The sequence below is a fragment of the Rhinoderma darwinii genome, chromosome 4, assembly GCF_050947455.1.
Source record: "Rhinoderma darwinii isolate aRhiDar2 chromosome 4, aRhiDar2.hap1, whole genome shotgun sequence".
Classification (NCBI taxonomy): Eukaryota; Metazoa; Chordata; class Amphibia; order Anura; family Rhinodermatidae; genus Rhinoderma; species Rhinoderma darwinii.
In genome coordinates this window covers 401,413,909-401,433,449 of record NC_134690.1, presented here as the reverse complement: position 1 = coordinate 401,433,449, position 19,541 = coordinate 401,413,909, and the positions used below count along the sequence as shown (strand labels likewise).

At 47.3% G+C, this 19,541-nt stretch overlaps 1 protein-coding gene across 1 annotated transcript in view; it reads left to right on the top strand.

Moving 5' to 3' along the window:
- Window positions 1-5,170, top strand: part of PPP1CB (protein phosphatase 1 catalytic subunit beta) — a 41,514-nt gene extending 36,344 nt beyond the window's left edge. The window contains exons 6-8 of the mRNA XM_075863454.1: window positions 1,043-1,198; window positions 3,197-3,327; window positions 4,589-5,170. Of these exons, the coding sequence (XP_075719569.1) occupies window positions 1,043-1,198; window positions 3,197-3,327; window positions 4,589-4,693 (392 nt within the window). The 3' untranslated portion in view covers window positions 4,694-5,170. The remainder of the gene's footprint in view (window positions 1-1,042; window positions 1,199-3,196; window positions 3,328-4,588) is intronic.
- The last annotated feature ends 14,371 nt before the right edge of the window (window positions 5,171-19,541 follow it).

The following is a 19,541-nucleotide window of genomic DNA, read 5'->3' as shown; positions in this document are numbered from 1 at the left end:
ATGCTGCGGGGGGGGTCGGGACCTGTAACAACTTATCTGATATTTCATGAGTATTTTAGTGTAACACTTGTTTGTTAGAGAAGTCTGTCGTGCAGCACCGGCCACCTGTAGATCATGTTCCCTTGACTTTTGTCGAGTCCTTTCAGCCACTCAGAATTTTTTTCTTGGTGCTGGTATACTTTCCTTTTATACTTCTGAGGTCTGAAGGGCAACAGGGTTTTATGTAAATAAAGCTTCATCTCTGTATAAGACCATGGTCACATCACATATGGTTGCTTTTCTGTTCCGTCAATTCCTCACTATGTTTAAGATCTCTGGATGTTAAGAATGTTCCCATTCACTGACTGCAAGCAGAGGCTAAAAATCTTAAAAGCAACCGGTCAGCAGTTTTGACCCTCCATAACTGCAGACAGCACAGTCTACCGGACAGGGAGGGCAGAGCTACTCGCATGACCAAGAGAGCCACGTTTTAATGTTCCCAGCACCCCAAGTGCCACGGAGGCCCCTTCGTGTTCAGTGCTCCGGGCTCTCTTCTGTGAACGCTGCCAGCCCCTCCACCTCTGCTTTGAATGGTGAATCTTGTATCTAATCAGGAGACCTCTAAAACCGTCGCTCAAAGCAGAGAAATCACGTTTGGCTGACAGCAATTGTTTTTTTTCATTAACGGCAAGCAGAGTTCTTGAAATACAAAGTATATTAGAAAGGCGCAGAATTTTTCACTGCATAACGATGAAGCTTTATCTAATGAAACCCCTTAGTGGATAAGAATAATACGACCACGGTTATTGTCCGGACTTTGCTGCCGTCAGTGTTACATTGTCGTACGGATGTAACGCTGGAACGTTGAAATCTTTACCGGATTAGTCATAGGATTGAAAGCTTAAGGTCACCGGCTTGTCCTCGTGTCTCCGTCATATACAGGTGTGGATTACACGGCTCAACACATTTCTCTCTGACCTGAACCTTCAAGAGATTTGGGTAAAGCTGGGGGGGGGCACGCGATGCGCCTTGTCCTGATTATATCCCCCTCTTCTTCCGGCAGGTTTGCTCTGTGACCTCCTGTGGTCAGATCCTGATAAAGACGTGCAGGGCTGGGGCGAGAATGACCGTGGGGTGTCCTTCACCTTTGGAGCAGACGTGGTTAGCAAATTCTTGAATCGACACGACCTGGATCTGATATGTCGGGCTCATCAGGTAGGTTCACAGTGGACACAAGCATATAAAGCGATCGAACTGCTGCTGAGTGACCAGGCCCCGCACTTCACCCCAGACAGGTAATTATTAAAAGTGGAGAAAAAATTATCCCCAGTCATTATTAGAAATTCTGTAATTTATTGGTTATATCTTTGGTCTGTCTGGGAAAGCTGGGTAACAACCAGAAAGGTTATGTTCACATCACGTCTGAGCTTTTCAGTCTGATGTATATATCAGGAGTATTGATTGCCCTGTGTATACCTCTGACATATGCCACACAATAGGAATACAATGTATAGCTTTTATTTATTTATTTTTTGTAAAAAAAAAAAAGTATAGCAGACTACATGTAGCAGGCCAAGAGGACAGTCTGGTAAATGGAGTCCTATAGATACATGTGTTTCCTGGCGTATACGCCAAACGTGTTGTATGCATAGCCTTAATCGGTTATTAAAGGGGTTTTCCACTGTGGACAATCACTACTTTTTTGAAGGGTCCCTTGACAATAAGCTGATCATGAAGTGTCTCTTTGCTGGGACCCCCAGTGATCAGCTGTGTTCTGTGTGAGAATCTGGCAGTAAGTCTTCGATTTCTCTGCAGCGCCACCACAGGGGAACTTAAGCATTACAGTGTTCATTTATATAGGACAGGACGCTCTATGGTGCTGCTCTCCACTCAAAATTCCCTAATGGGGTGTGGAAATTATTTTTCTAAACTAGACCGCTCCTTTAAAGGGGGCTGTCAGCTGGCTTTTCCGGACCCCTCCTTGGCATATTTGCTTAGATCCGCCTATTGATATGCCATCTCGGTGTTAAAAGAAAGCTAATTCGTGGCACACTGTATATAGTGATGAAATTAAAATGTATTCCATTAAGCACGTGGAAAGACTGAAGCGTATATATATAATATATATTCCATACAAACGGTTATATCTAGATGTATTGAATGACATTTCGGTCTGTCCAGGACCTTTATGAAGCCGTATCTGCATTTTTTTTTATTTTTTCCTTCTTTTTTTTTTTCTATGTGCTAAATATAATAATTTGCCTCACTATATACAGCGTGCCATGCATTAGCTTTCTGTTACATGGAAAGCAGAATCCTCCCACATAGCACCTACAATTTATTGGTGCGCGGCACCACTACCCCACATACCCTCCGTATTAATGACTCTTGGGGATGAGCTGTAACGGGTCACGTTGTCGATCACCAGATTTGCCAAAAATGGATATAACCGAGTAATGGCTGCAGAGCATTGTACCTACCTGGAAGGACAACCTTTTTATGGTTGTGTGTTTTAAAGGCTAATCACTGTATTCTGAAAAGTTCTCTGCTGTCAATGAATGGAGACCGGCTGAACACCTGCCCCGATCAAATAGTTCTCACAGCTGAGGGTTTGTTACATTATCTCCCAGAGCATTGTCTAGGTGGGATACAAGAACATCAGCAGCAAAAATCTCTCGTGTGTCCTGATAGTTTGATACGTTTTACCAGCACTGATACATTGAGACAGTCTGGAGTCCAGGCTGTTTACCTCATAGAGGAGACTGGATACAATTGTAACAAACTCCAAGCTGTTAGTAGTATTTTATGGTCTATACATGTTTTGAGCCTCTGGATGTTCCCGTTCACTTACAGCAAGCTAGAATATTTAAAATGAGGAGGAATTGAAACACAAAGTATAGTCCCATGTTGTAGGGGATCCGTATCAGCTACATATTGTGGTCCTTACTATGTACAATGAATCTGATCCTTTTGGTTTCTTTATATCTGGGATGCAGGTACGCGGCGGTATGACTGGTCACGGCGGTATGACTGGTCACGGCGGTATGACTGGTCACGGCGGTATGACTGGTCACGGCGGTATGACTGGTCACGGCGGTATGACTGGTCACGGCGGTATGACTGGTCACGGCGGTATGACTGGTCTCTGTGGCTCGTTGGTTTGCTTCTAGTGCTTCTTTCTGACATTGCTTCTCGTTTCTCCCCCAAACACAGGTAGTAGAGGACGGCTATGAGTTCTTTGCAAAGCGGCAGCTGGTCACCCTGTTCTCTGCTCCAAACTACTGCGGGGAGTTTGATAATGCCGGCGGCATGATGAGCGTGGATGAGACCCTGATGTGCTCCTTCCAGGTAATACAGGGTCTAACCTGTCCCTGAGTACCCCGACTGTATCGTGCCCAGGGTGGGTTCTGCTGGGCTGTAGTAAGAGATGCTGGTACTGATCCAGGGGATATCTGAATACTTTCTCCGATGCAATACCAGAGTTCCCCTGTAATCCCAGATAATAGATGATTGTTACAGAGAATCATTCTGTCCAATGACCAGTGAGAATCTTCGTTATGTTCCCCGACTTCCTTGGTCGCTCGCAGTAGATAATTTTGCTTTCGTCCGGGAAAATGTGGGATAATGTAAAACCACGATACAAATAATGTAATATAGAAAAATGTTCCTATAACATCTGTGCGGTTTTTCCGCTTTCCTGATCACTGTGATTGCAGTAATATCCGCGCTTTCATCTGATTGGGGGAAAGATCTTCTGTCCAGCCTTAGACGATATCTAGTTTAGAAAACCCATTTTCCCCAACTTTTCTACAGAGGTCTCAGGCTTGTTCTAGAGGCGAAAAGGCTCCGACAATTGGCAGAAAATAGTCCCGTACTGCCTTTTCAGTCGTCCAGAATCTCTCGTATATGGCTGTAGATCCCGGGGTGTTACCCTTTGAAAATCCACAACAAATCCTGAGCAGAATTGAAATGTGGATTTGCAGCCTGCCCTCAATTCAATAGACTTTTTTATTTTTTGCTACATGTGGATGGAGTTTTTTAACCCCCCCATTCACTTCTAGTTCTGTTAATTGCAGGAAATTTTTGGCGCATAATCCACTTAATTTCCACAGCGTGTGAATTCTCCCTAAGACCCTGTTTACACATTCAGGATTGTACACAGATGTGCCGAAATCCACATCAAATCCTGGGACAATCCGCATTCAATGCGTGTAAATGAGGTTTTTGTAACCCTGTTCAACTGCAGTGCAAAAAAAAGAAAAATCAGCGCAGACTTGTCTGAACCGCAGAAAAAAATAACCCCTACAAATATTAGCAGCATGCTACTTTATGCTGGCAGGTAACCCGGCGGATGAGCCCTAATGAATAGGGTCGGTCTTTGTGCGGTTCCTGCACATCTGTGGCAGTTATCTGGGCGTCCGCCTCGGTTTTCTGCCGTGGATCCTGTAGTAAAAAAACCGCATTTGATTTGCCTTCGCTGCCAAGTTTTTCTTATCCTGTACAACCCCTTACATTGCTTACTGAGCATGAACTTCTGATCCTCTGTGCACACTGGAATGTCTCATACATTATTTTATACCTTTTTGGATTTATTTTTTTTCCCTCCTAGATCCTGAAACCCTCAGAAAAGAAAGCAAAGTACCAGTATGGGGGATTGAACTCTGGACGCCCCGTGACGCCTCCCCGGACAGCCAACCCACCCAAGAAGAGGTGAAGAGCATATCCTGCTGATGAGACCGCACTAGATCCTCCATCAAGACAAACTCCACCTTATAATAAGTGTGCACTGTTAACATCACCCAGCCATTCTGACCCCTTTTAAAATGTTGCACGTGTTTACCTTCACGAGACGGGTAAAAGGATTCCAGAAAAAGTTCACTTCCAAATCTGCTTCAACTCCCTCCCCTCCAAAAACCAGTATATTATGCACATTCAGTAGCCCCAAAACATTGCAAGAGGTCCATGTTTCTAGTAATGCAGCTAGTCCCTCCCCCACCCGCCAAGGACCCGGCCAGACAAGTCTGGTCAAACCGCTGCCTCTGTCAACGTCCTGCCGCGGCGGCTGTCACATTAACCCTTTCAATGTCGGCTGGATCTGCAGGACTTTACTGTGCTAAATACATTTTACAATGAAACAATATTCCACCGTTGCTCTATCCACGGCCAGGTCGCAGCCCCCCCCCCCCCCGCCCCCCTATTCCTCCTGGCATTGAAGGGGTTACACTTTACCTTTGTCTCTCAATACTTCACTGCATTTTTTTTTTATAGCATTAGTTGTATATTCTGACTTCTGAAAGACATAATAATCTTCACCCGTTGTGTGTGCCCTGTGGTATTTTCAGCTTTCCACGCTTTAGTTTTTTTTGTGTATTTTATTTGCCCCTTCCCCCGTCTGTTTCTGTTGACAAACGACCACTTTTTTTTTTTTTTTCTCTTTTCTGCTTTGACATTAAAGACGACTTTTCTTGGTACATATGGATTGTGTACAGTTTGCTTTGTTAAAGGAGAATAAGCTATTAACTGCAGCGTCTCTATCCTGTAATGTTTCCCTGTGGGGTTTTTTGTTTTTTTTTCTTAAAAACGGACATTTGTATCAAACGTCTCCTCCCAGTACCATAACCCCACTGTTTCCGTTGCGATCTATTATGGTATGTATAGAATAAATGTTGGTTTGCACATGAAACACCTCTACGTTCCGACGGCACATCCTGCATTTGCGCAACTTTTTCTTCTGGATGCATTCTGTGGCGTTTTAAAGACGTTTTCGGGTCTTTAAATATTGTGCGCAGATGGTGTAACTGCAGAAAGATTAGTCACTTACTAATGTGCTGTCTGTAGCTGAAAGGTCTCTGTAAACTAGTCTGAGATGCTGTCATACGACCATGCTCCTGGTGTTAACCTGCTTGTGTGACACCCTCTACACTGAACATGTGATTATCTACCCTCTCCCTGTAGTGTACGTGTTTGGTCTCCAATTATTTTTCTGACTCTGGAGGGATGGTGTCTCTCATGCTCGGCAGCACTTGGTGCAGTGTCTCAGTAGCAGACAGGGAGCAAGTGCAGCACTACCTTACTCCTTGTAATAGAGGGGCATGCTGGCATCTGTCAATATATGCAATGACTTGCAATAGGGGAGAGGAATCATGGGAACTGTAGTTCTTCACATGGTAATGCATCCACAGTAAGTATTGGCAGCTTCAGGCTGGGTTCACACTGAGTTTTTTTGCAGGAGGAAAAATCTGCCTCAAAATTTTGTTTGGAATTTTGAGGCAGATTTTGCTCTGCCTGCCGATTTTCGCAGCGTTTTTCACCTGCGGCCAAAAAGCTCCGCGGCATTAGCTTTCTCTGCTTCCCATTGATGTCAGGTGTAAACGGCTGAAGATGGGGCATGTCCCTTTCTCCCGCGAGCCGGTTTTTTTTGCTCACAGGAAAAAACCGCCTCCGCCTCCCATTAAAATCAATGGGAGGCATTGTCGGCAGTTTTTTTGGTGCGGTTTCTGCGTCAAACTCGTCAAAAAACGCTGAACTCCCCATGGGATACCAATGCAACTTGTACACTGGGCGGCTTTCACTGGGTGTACACTGAATGGACGCTTCAGATTGTTTGCGAGCAGCAGTCACGAGATCAACAGTGAACGTGTTTTCTTTACAAGCAATCTACTAACTGCTTTAAGAATTTTATTTCTTTCAATTCAATAAAATTTCTTTAGAAACAATGAAATCGCCTGCATTTCCTCTGGAGAGTTCTAGCAAGAAGAATTTCCACAGCCAAGTATTTTAGAATTCTTTAAGTCGTGTTCCCACAGGCCGGATACGCTGCGTAAAAATCACGCGCAGTGTCGAACCTGGACCCCGATGTACAGTCTGAAAAAAACGATTAGTGTATTATACTCCAGAGCTGCACTCACTATTCTGCTGGTGGAGTCACTGTGTACATACATTACATTACTTATCCTGTACTGATCCTGAGTTACATCCTGTATTATACTCCAGAGCTGCACTCACTATTCTGCTGGTGGAGTCACTGTGTACATACATTACTTATCCTGTACGTATCTGGAGTTACAGCCTGTATTGTATCCTGTATATATTCTAGTACTTCTGATAGTGCTGCTGGTTGTAATGAGTTAAGCTCATAATGCAGCTGGCAGTAGTTGTTTTTTTTCCCCTCCTTTGTTATTGTACTGTCTGGTGTAAAGATGATACTTCAGAATGCAAATACTCAGAACCAGCTGTTCTGACACTGAACAAGCAGGTAATGTTGATACATCTGCTCTGTAGCTTGTAGAATAGTGAGTGCAGCTCTGGAGTGTGATATAGTATGTAACCCTGGATTAGTCTAAAGCCTTAGGCCCCATCCACATGAACGTGCTTTTGCGGCTGCAATTCCCCTGAAAAATCCATGGGACAGTTGCGGCCCCATTCATTTCTATGGTCCATTCTTAGCCCAGGAGCCTGGACCATAGTGACATGTCAGAAGTTTTGGATTGGTGGGGGTCTGAGCACTGAGACCCCCACCAATCGCTATAACAAAGCAGCTGAAGCACTTCGCGTCCGGCTTTTTACGGAAAGCCGATGTATCGGAGTACGGGTTCATAGACTTTCTATTGAGTTTGTACGCCGATACATTGATTTCCAAAAATAGCCGAACAAACACCCACCTATCCAAACTTCTGACGTGTTACTGACGCATCAGAAGTTTGTCAATTTGTTAGCTGCACTTTAAAGCAAAGTAGGTTTACGCTTTTTCGTTTCTGGGTGACCAGAAAACCTGATTTTTGTAACTCCATAATAGATGACAATGGCTGCATTTTATTGCTCCTGTATAGAGAAGCTCTGGAGCACAACACTGCCTTGTAGGTGGTGTGAACCAGGAGGCCTTGCCACACACCACAACATTCACAAGTAGGAGGAAATAGCCAGCCGGGGTGCTGTCTTTCCCGGGGACTCCTTTATGTATATCCCGGCTTTATCATTTATAAAGCGCACCCCTCCCCAGGTAGATTCAGTTGTCCGCTGGTCTGAGTTGTAGCTCTCCACCTCTGCTTGCTCTACTTTAGTTTGCAGCATTTCTCATTTCCAGGAGGGGGTCTTCGGCCTGGCACAGATCTGCAGAGCGCCGCCTCTAGATTAATGAGCGCTTCTGCTCCACCATGCTGGCTTTGCTATTTTGGGAAATTGCTGTGTTTTAATTTGTGCTCTCTGGATTTAATTGCTGTGTTCTCTTTGCCTGAACCAAATTAGGCATTTTTAATCTTCATCTAAACCAAGGAGAGACGACATGATTCTAGGCAGTGTTCCAAGCAGCTCGCACAGAATATGGCACCCTAATAGTGTACAGCACCCCTATTTTATGTACCGCCTTTTATCACCATCCCCTCAGCCATGAACTGGTGGCTAGACCAAGTCCCATATAACGCCTGTAATAGGAATATGCTGGAGAAAAAACCTCTTGGGAATTGAGCTATGGCCAGTATGGGGCAACACTAATACTGATACGAAAATATTGACGTGCAAGTACGGACCGAAATTAAACCGATGTAAACAAAGAGGCTGCAGCGTTTGTATGAGGCCCCGTTTAACAGCTGATTGGCACTTGTGCCGACAGTCAGACCCCCAACTATTTAATATTGATGGCCTATCCTAAGGATAGGCTATCAATTTTAAAATCTTGGATAACTAGTTAAGGCCCGGGCTACACTGAAACTTTTTGTAGATTGATTTCAACTCTCGAGTTGACAGCTGCAGTCCACAAGATTGCATGAAACTCAATGTATAGATTTGGACTGCAGCTGTAGCTCAATAGTTAAAATCTATCAGTAGCAACACAAAAAAGTCTAGATGTAGCCCTGGCCTAACTGCTGCCCCAATAAATCCTGAGCTAGTTTGTGTAAAGTGCCATTATTTACTTTCCAATAATATTTCTGCAGCAATGGGATGTAGTGTAAAGCTGCATTCCAGGAGCTGTAATATGGAACCGTATATATGTAACGCCAAAGCCTTGATTGGATCACGTCATGTTAGGGTATGTTCACACGGCTTATTTTCAGCCGTAAACGGCCAAAAAAAAACGACTGAAAAAACAAGCTCAACACCTCCAAATATCTGCCCATTGATTTCAATGGGAAAAACAGCGTTTCATTCCGACAGGGCTTTTTTTTACGCGACCGTTTGAAAAAACGCCGTGTAAGCAGAAGTGCTTGTCCGTTCTTGAGCTGTTTTTTTTGGAGCCGGTTTTCATTGTGTCAATAGAAAAACAGCTCCAAAAACGCCCGTAAAAAAAACGCTTAATGCTTTCAAAACGGCTGAAAATCAGAGGCTTTTTCCCTTGAAAACAGCTCTATTTTACAGCCGTTTTTACTTTAGCGTGTGAACATACCCTTAGGCCTCATTCACACGACAGGTTTTCCCGGCCGGGTGCCGGCCATTCATAAATCGGCCGGCACCCGGCTGCATTAGGAATAATAGACCCCTAATGGGGCTATTCACACGACCGATTTTTTTGACGGCCGGGAAAACCGGCCGTCAAAAAATAGGACATGCTCTATTTTCGGCCGGGTAATACACGGCCATCACCGGAATGTGTCCCGAGTGATGGCCGGGTTTTCCGTGGCTTGCGCTCTATCACCTCACAGCGCAGAGTGCATGTGAGGAGGAGGAGGAGTTGATGCCATTCGGACGAATGGCTGTGCGCTGTACACTGTGTGGTAGGGCCGGGGTGTACAGCAGGTGGAGGGAGCGCTGCGCTGTCTCCCTTCCCCTGCTTGTTAAAAGCGCCCTGGCCCGGCGACACCTTCCATGGCGCCGCTAGCAGCTGCTGCGGCTGCTACTACTGTAGCGACGCCACCAGAGCAGGGAGGTATCTCCCCACTCTGCTATGTGCTAGCCACACTTTAGCTCCTTGAAGGAGCGGAATCCCCGTGTTTTCGGGGATTCCGCTCCTGGACAGAGCGCTTGATGTCTCTGTCCATATCTGGGCAGTGACATCAGCGGCAACTCCTGAAGGGGAATCCAGATCTGCCCGGCCCGGAACGGATGCAAAACTTTATGCAAAATGGCCGATATTCGGGCTCGGGCGGGACCCGGTTGTGTGAATCCCGCCTTATAGTGGGCCTTCACACTTAGGCAGGGTTCGCATATCGCATTGCAATGAAACAAGTTAAATCTTTAGCTATATCTCAGCGGAATCCGCATGTAACACAAATGCATGCAGATTTGTAGACCGGCTCAACAGCGCAATATTTTCAGGATGTGTGAACCCAGCCTTAGCATTGAGACAGGCGGGGAACGCCCACTGAGCTCTGAACCTGCAGCTCGACAAGCAGACATGCCAAAGAAAGCGGGTCACACAAGAATAAATGAAGAAATACGAAAATCAGCCAATAACATACAGAAGAGCAACCTGAAGCTTTCCTGGTACAGAGATATAAAAATGTCTTGTTCAAAATGTTGAGACTAAAGTGTTTTATTCCACTTGGTCGGTCTGGCCAGCTTTTTGTGACTCTCCTGCTCCCATGCCAGTTATCCAGGAGAAAGATGTACGTCCGCTTTAATGTATTCCATAACTAGTCAGTGAAATGTGTTAACAGTGTACCTTACCCCGAATATAAACGGCTGAATATGGCTCCTTTGATCTAGGGTTGATGGGGGCAGTCTGGAATTTGTAGTTCTGCTCTGTGTATGTAGTTGCTGTGTCTCGTTCCTAGTGTGACAGAGGAGTCTCTGGGGAGAAGTTATGTAAAGAATGTTCCCAGAGCCTGGAATCAGGCAGAAGAGCAGTGGGATGTGTGGCGAGCGGGCGCCCCTTATCAGCTGTAAGCTACCCACACCATCATATCACCTTCTAATGTAAAATACAGGAATATTAGAAGGCAAAATCCATCAGTACAGGGGGCACATACTTCCTTTAGGTTCAAAATTCAGTCCTGTATTGTATAGTATGACATGATCCTCATACCCGGTTATGTTTTACCCTCAGTGACGGTTATACATCGCCCGATTTTGCTGTATCACAATTTGATAATCGGTTAGGGTCAGGGGCATAACAAGGAACCATTGGGCTCAACTCTAACATGGCCACCTTCATTAGCGAGTTTACAACATGAAGTGCAAGATTATTTTGAGCTTCACCCTTTGTCTTGTGTCTTTACCTAATGCACATAGTTACGTCACATAGTGATGTCACAGAGTAAGGATATTTACAGCAGTGGATTTATAAAAAAAAAAAGTGATGACATCATAGATAATTCACATAGTGATGACACACGGGATAATCTACTCAGTAAAATTGCAGCAGTGAAATTATAATAAAAAGTGATGTCATATTATGGGAAAAATGCACATAGTGATAACACACACAAAAATGTGACATAGCGATTTTACAGGACAGGAAAAACATAGATGATGTCACCATGACAGGTATGATGCATGCAATGATGTCACACTACAGGAATAATGCAAAAGGTAACGCTGGAGCAGATAGATAATGGATACAGCAGGGCTGCAACAAGTTTTCTATTTCATTATCCGTGGGGGTCACTAACTGCACCTTGTAGAGATAATTGTTGGGCCGCGTAGCAACTGCTATACCTGCTACTCTGCTAGTTCTACCCATCGTATACGACTTGTGACTTGCAGCGTCGTCGTCCATCCCAGAGATAAGATCAACCCCCCCCAGGGCATTTTTATGTGACATCACTGAAAATAGTTGCAATGTTGCCCTGGCCTTACAGGGACGCTGTCTTCACACAAAAAATATACATTTCTAAACATGATTTCTTTCGTGAATATTTCATGTCATTTCTATTCACGTAAAAATATGTTATGAAGCAAATATCTATTTGTCAAACTGCAGACATTGAAAAAGTTTTTTACAGCATACTTATTAGGGCATGTTCACACGCAGTGGTTTCAGACGTAATTCGGGCGTTTACGCCTCGAATTACGGCAGAAAAAACGCCCCTAATACACCTACAAACATCTGCCCATTGCTTTCAATGGGAATTATGATGTTCTTTTCCCACGAGCCTTTATTTTACGCGTCGCTGTCAAAATACGGAGCGTAAAAGGACGGCTCGTCAAAAGAAGTGCAGGACACTTGGGATGTTTTTGGAGGCGTTTTTCATTGACTCCATTGAAAAACAGCTCCAAAAACAGCCGTGAAAAACGCGAGTTGTTTAAAAAACGTCTGAAAATCAGGAGCTGTTTTCACCTGAAAAAAGCTCCGTATTTTCAGACGTTTTGGCTCACTGCGTGTGAACAGAGCCTAAGTGGCCAGGTGATTAATGACAGAATGACAGCTCTATTGTACTACCATAGATAACACACAAAAAGTCAACAGGCACTGATCACAGTGAGGAAGCGGGTTATCTGGGGAGGACTGGTGATGTCACTATAAGTAGGGCTGGTGATGTCACTATAAGTAGGACTGGTGATGTCACTATAAGTAGGGCTGGTGATGTCACTATAAGTAGGACTGGTGATGTCACTATAAGTAGGGCTGGTGATGTCACTATAAGTAGGGCTGGTGATGTCACTATAAGTGGGCGGGATTATCTGGTGTGAAGTCATTGTGCATCCAGTAAGTAACTACAACATTAAAACAATATAAAAGGCTTTTTCAGGTTTTAATATTGGTGTCATATCCCTAGGTTAGGCCATTGATTGTGATCAGTCAGAGTTTGAACCCCGGGATCCACACCGATCAGCAGAAAACAGGAGCTCTGCAGTTTTTAACAAAGCAACACTTCCTGTGTACTGCCTACTGCTTCGTCCTGCTGTATGGTGGGGGGGGGGGGGGGTCTCAGTGGTGGGACCTCCGCCAACTACACATTGATGGCCTATCCTTAAGACATAAGAGAAAAGAATGTTTTTAATTGAGTGCTTCTTTAATTGCATTGACATGTGTTCTAGTTCTACTGTAGGTGATTTTCCAGAATGTTTTTACAGCTGCACCTAGGATTATAGTGACACAAGTGAAAGCTCTGGTTATACAGTCCACAACATTGAATTTGCAACACCAAGAAGGACAAGCCGCACGATTCTGAAAATCGAGGAAGTCGCAGGTGTCGCTAAAATCTGCAAAGGTTTACATTTTCAAGCACCTCGCTCCAATCTGTGGCATGTGGGAAGCAAAAATCAGATTGAAAGCAAAGTTTTTTAGCCACATGAAACCACAAAAATCGGATCGCGTGGTGTGGGATGATTGTGCGATGCCTCCCATTCATCGACGTGCCAGTTATCGCCACTTGTCGCAAACTCGGAGGAACAGAATCCTTGAACTGAGAGACCTTGGTTTATCACTCCGGCAGATCGCTACGCGCCTAGGCCGAGAACTGTTCAACGTCGCCTGTCCCATTGGTTGGGAGAACAACAATGAACGGGAATGACAGCAAGAAGTGCGCGGAGGTGAACCTCTGCACGAACGGATCATCTGATGGGAAAATTGGCGCGTAGTGATCCATTCTGTATTGCAAGTGAAATTTGACTTCACATCCCAAGCCTAGGGCGGCAACCAGTGTCGCCACAAACCATCAGAAGGCGTTTGCGCAACATTGGGCTAGGAGCCAGATGTCCAGCTCAGGTGTTCCATTGACCACACGCCACCGCTCTCAAAGGCTATCGTGGTGAACAGCAAGACGGCAATTGATGCCATCTTCAGCGATGAGTCCTGCGTTTGTCTCAATGATAGTCGGAGATTGGTCTAGAGACCACGTGGACAATGCAATGAATAGGCCATCACAAGGGAACGTCACACCGGTCCTACTCCCAGGATTATGGTATGGGTGGCATAACGTACGGTCGCCAGACCCCTCTAGTCTTCATTTCAGGTTCACTAACAGATCGGCGTTACATTGATTTGGTCGTGGAACCAGTGGTACGGCCATTTCTCAAAAATGCCCCAGAAGCCATTTTTCAACAGGCCGCATGTTCCTCGTGCTACCTTGAGCAGCCTGCGTGGCCTAAACCTGCTACTACGACCTTCAGCACCTCCAGACTTGTCTCCCATCGAGCACATCTGGGGCGTCATTGATCGGCAATTGCAAAGGACCTGCCAGCAGCCAATCTTGATGGTTTGCGTGGCCAAGTGCATTCAGCGTGGCAGAACATTGCTCAGACAGCCATTAATAACCTCATGGATAGCATGGCAAGGCGTGGAAGTGCGTGGATTTCTGTGCGTGGCGCTCATACTCCATACTGAATAAATCAAGATGTTTGGAATATTTTGTTTCCATTTTTTATGATTTGCATATCATTAACATATCATATCAGTGGACCGCCCTGGTATCCGTCTTGCCGTGGCTATGAAAATACTCCTAGAACTACTTCCTATTGAAAGTGCATATTTGGTTCCCTTATTATGCATTTTTCTCTTATTGAAGTCAGTGGGGGAAATACATTACTACAAAAACACCACCAAATATCACATCTAGAGGATGCCGTGGTCAGGTATTTACACATTTTCTTTCACTGACATTGGAAATCCGGCCTCTTAAATAAAATACTGCAGAGACAAAACCATGAGGAAAATCCAGTGTGTGAGGCTTCATTCACATCTGCGTCGGGGCTCCGGTCATGGGTTCTGTCAGACCTTTCCGTCAGGGGAACCTGTGAACGGAATCTAAACTGAAAGAAACGGAAAGCATAGGTTTCCGTTTGCATCACCATTGATTTCAATGGTGGCGGATCCGGTGCAAATTGTTTCCGTTTGTCAAGGATTTCGTCGTTTTGACAAAATCAATACCATAGTCGACTGCGCTATTCGTTCCATCAAAACTACGGAACCCTTACACAACAGTAACAAACAGAAACTATTTGCACCGGATCCGTCACCATTGAAATCACTGGTGATGCAAACGGAAACCTATGGTTTCCGTTTCTTTAAGTTTGGATTGTGTTCATGGGTTCCCCTGACGGAAAGCTCAGACGGAACCATTGAACGGAGCCCCGACGCAGATGTGAACGAAGCCTCACACCATCAGCACCTACCAGTCATTCTGCAGATGTCTCTCGAGCTACAAGAGTCCTGTACAGATAGAACTAAATATTAGAAGGGATTTGGCGCCATCTGCTGGCACCAGTGATGTGGGCAATTAAGAACGAGAATGTCAAAGCTAACATTACATCTTTAAACTGTATACATAAAGTATATAACACACACAGCGTAGTTGCCAACAGTCTCGAATTTGGTGGGACTATCCCGAAATTACAGAGACAGTCCCGGCAAATTACTGTCCCGGACGTGTCACGGCAACTGCCATATTCAATAGTATCTGCGTCCTCCGGACGCAGATACAATTGAATACTATTTCAGAGCAGGAAACCATCCGCTCTCTGTTCTGTCATCCTGGAGCGGAATCCCCGGACAGAGCGTTGCCGATGTTCTGGCCAGGAATTCCGTTTCTGGAGAGGCCCCTGACGTCACTATACATATATGGACATTGACGTCAGGGGCTCCTCCAGAAGAGGAATCCCTGGCCAGAACATCGGCAACGCTCTGGTTGGGGATTCCACTTCTAGAGGGAGCCCCAATGGGGTTATCTACATGGAGGAGGTGGCACTATCTACAGGAGACTGTGTGGCACTATCTACAGGTGGTGGTGTGGCATTATCTACAGAGGGCACTGTCGCATTAGCTATAGGGGGGTATATGGCTCTATCTACATAGGGCACTGGCATTATCTATAGAGGGCATGGTGGCACTAGTTACAGAGGGCACTGTGGCATTATCTACAGGGAGCTGTGTGGCACTATCTATAGGGGGATGTGTGGCACTATCTACAAAGGGCACTGTGGCACTATCTACATCTACAGAGGGCACTGTGGCACTATCTACATCTACAGAGGGCACTGTGGAATTAACTACAGAAGGCACTGTGGCAGTGGGGGCTGTATGACTGTATGGCTCTATCTAGAGGTGGGGTGTGGCACTATCTCTAAAGGCCACTGTGGCATTATCTAAAAAGGGGGTGTGTGACACTATCTACAGGGGGGCCATATGGCACTATCTACAGGGGGTACTGTGGAAATATCTACAGGAAGCAGTGTGGCAATATTTACAGGGAGCAATGTGTGGCACTATCTTCTGGGGGCAGTGTGGAGCACCATTTACAATAGGCACTGAGTGTGGCACTATCTACACTGGTTTTTATGCTACCAGTAGTGGTCAGCACATATCACCCAGGCCTAGTGATAAAGTGAGACATCACTTGCCTCTAAACACCCGGATAACCAGAGAGAAGTACCGGCCACCATAGTAGTTGTCAGCCAAACTAGTGCAGACATTTTTGTTAGCCACACCCACCAGACAAGCCACATCCTTATAAGACACACCCACCAAAGAAGCCACACCCTTTGTCCCTGGAAAAAAATTCAAATGTTGGCAACTATGACACAGTCAGCCATAAAATTAAAACCACCTGCCACATATTGTGTATTTTCTCCTCGAGGCATGGACCTCTGAAGGTTCCTGTGGTCTCTAGCCCAAGACGTCAGCATCAGATCCTGTAAGGTGTGAGGTGCGGCCTCCAGGGATCGGACTTGTTTTTCCAGCACATCCCACAGATGATCGATCGGATTGAGATCTGGGGAATTTGGAGACACCTGAAAGTCTTTGTCATATTCCTCATCATTCCTGGAAAATGTCTGCTGTGTGGCGGGGGCGTTATCCTGCAGTGTGGCGGGGGCGTTATCCTGCAGTGTGGCGGGGGCGTTATCCTGCAGTGTGGCAGGGGCATTATCCTGCTGTGTGGCGGGGGCATTATCCTGCTGTGTGGCGGGGGCATTATCCTGCTGTGTGGCGGGGGCATTATCCTGCTGTGTGGCGGGGGCATTATCCTGCTGTGTGGCGGGGGCGTCATCCTGCAGTGTGGCGGTGGCGTTATCCTGCTGTGTGGCGGGGGCGTTATCCTGCAGTTTGGCGGGGGCATTATCCTGCGGTGTGGCGGGGGCGTTATCCTGCAGTGTGGCGGGGGCATTATCCTGCAGTGTGGCGGGGGCGTTATCCTGCAGTGTGGCGGGGGCGTTATCCTGCAGTGTGGCGGGGGCGTTTTCCTGCAGTGTGGCGGTGGCGTTATCCTGCAGTGTGGCGGGGGCATTATCCTGCTGTGTGGCGGGGGCATTATCCTGCTGTGTGGCGGGGGCGTTATCCTGCAGTGTGGCGGGGGCATTATCCTGCAGTGTGGCGGGGGCATTATCCTGCAGTGTGGCGGTGGCGTTATCCTGCAGTGTGGCGGGGGCATTATCCTGCTGTGTGGCGGGGGCAATATCCTGCTGTGTGGCGGGGGCATTATCCTGCAGTGTGGTGGGGGCATTATCCTGCAGTGTGGCGGGGGCATTATCCTGCAGTGTGGCGGGGGCATTATCCTGCTGTGTGGCGGGGGCGTTATCCTGCAGTGTGGTGGGGGCATTATCCTGCAGTGTGGCGGGGGCATTATCCTGCAGTGTGGCGGGGGCATTATCCTGCTGAAAGAGGGCACTGCCATTAGGAAATACCGCTGCCATGAGAGGGGTCTACAGCAATGTTTAGGTCAGTGGTACGTGTTACATCCATATGAATGCCAGGACCCAAGGATCCCAGCAAAACATTGCCCAAAACATCACACAGCCTCCGCAAGCTGGTCTACTTCCCAAAATGCATCCTGGTGCCATCTCTTCCCCCAGGTAAGCACCCGGCTGTCCACATGATGTCAAACATGATTCATCAGGCCAGACCACCTTCTTTCATTGCTACCATTCTGATGCCCACGTGCCCTTCTAGGCGCTTTCGGCAGTGGAGAGGGGTCAGCATGGGCGCTCTGACCGGTCTGTGGCTATGCAGCTTCATATACAGCAAGCTGCGATGCTCTGCGTGTTCTGACACCTTCCTATCAGAGCCGGCAGTAACTTTTTCAGTACTTTGTGTGACAGGAGGGATGGGATCGGAGCAGACAGGCTGGTTTTCACAGCCCACACGCATCAATCAGCATTGGACCTGTTGCCCAGGGGCGGACATACCGCATGTGCAGCCGCTGCAGCTGCACAAGGGCCCCGCGTGGGAAGGGGGCCCGTTCAGTGGCGTAACTACCACAGTAGCAGCCGTAGCAGCTGCTACGGGGCCCGCGGCATGGGGGGGCCCGTGTCGCCCTGACAGGCACATTACATTTTATGTACCAGGCCTGGCGGCACGGGCCCCCTCATGCCTAGTAGCATCACAACACTAGGCATGAGGGGAGGGAGGGGGCGGGGGCCCGGTGATAGCCGCCACACTGCACTACCAATCGGGAGGGAGGGGGCGGGTGCCCGGGCCCGGTGATAGCCGCTACACTGCACTGCCAATCTGGCACAGATGAATAGGACAGGACGGCGATGCTGGTGGTAGGAGGAGCGCTCAGGCAGGGGAGAGGACAGGGGGCGGTGCGACGTAAGACTTCGGGCGGCTGGACAGTACAGTCAGGACTGCCGGAGAACTCATAGGATGAGCGGAGGACAGACACAGGACGAGTGGAGGACGTGCAGACTGCAGAGGACAGGTAGATGAAGTTAAAAAGTTCATGTCAGAAGGGAGAAGTTTTTATGTAGAAAAATCTGCCTCATAATTCCTTCCGGAATTTTGAGGCATATTTTGACCTGCCGGTAGAACACTTCCCGCGTTTTTCATTGCGTTTTTTTGTGGCGTTTTTCGGCCATCGGGCCGTGGGCAGGGAAACGCAGCAAAAAACGCATTTTCTGCCTGCCATTGTTGTCAATGGGAAGTCAGAGACAGAAACGCCCGAAGAAAGGGCATTGCGCTTCTTTTTCCCGCATGCGGTTTTTACTGCTCGCAGGAAAAATTTCATGGATTTCAATGGGAGGCACTTTCTGACGTTTTTCGCGAAAAAAACCTCAGTGTGAACTCCCCCTAACACAGGGGCGTAACTACTGCTATAGCAGCCGTAGCGGCTGCTACGGGGCCGCGGCATGAGGGGGCCCGCGTCACCTGCCGGCACGGGCCCCCACCTTGGCCGGAATCTCCGCTAGCTGCCGCTATGGCTGCTACAGCGCGATGCCACGGAACACTACGGCAGAGCAGGGAGTATCTCCCCGCTCTGCCATTAAACATAAGACATGTATCCCCTATCCACAGGATAGGGGATACGTGTGTGATCGCTGGCATTGATAGGGAGAACGGGGGACCGAAAGTCCCCTGAAGTTCTCCATCACAAACCTCGGACTTCCGGGGTCTGTGTCGGCAGCTCCGTAGAAATGAATGGAGCGCCGGTCACACTTGAGCTGCGCAGACACCGGAAGTCAGAGGTGAGTGATGGAGAACTTCGGGGGACTTTCGGTCCCCCGCTCTCCCTATCAATGCCAGCGATCACACATGTATCCCCTATCCTGTGGATAGGGGATACATGTCTTTTGTCTTTTCACACTGTAGGTCGCATTTTTTTGAGTGATTGGGGGTGTATGGCGTTCCCTACAGGGGGGGGGCTGTATAGCGTTCCCTACAGGGGGGGGCTGTAAGGCGTTCCCTACAGGGGGGGCTGTATAGCGTTCCCTACAGGGGGGGCTGTATAGCGTTCCCTACAGGGGGGTCTGTATGG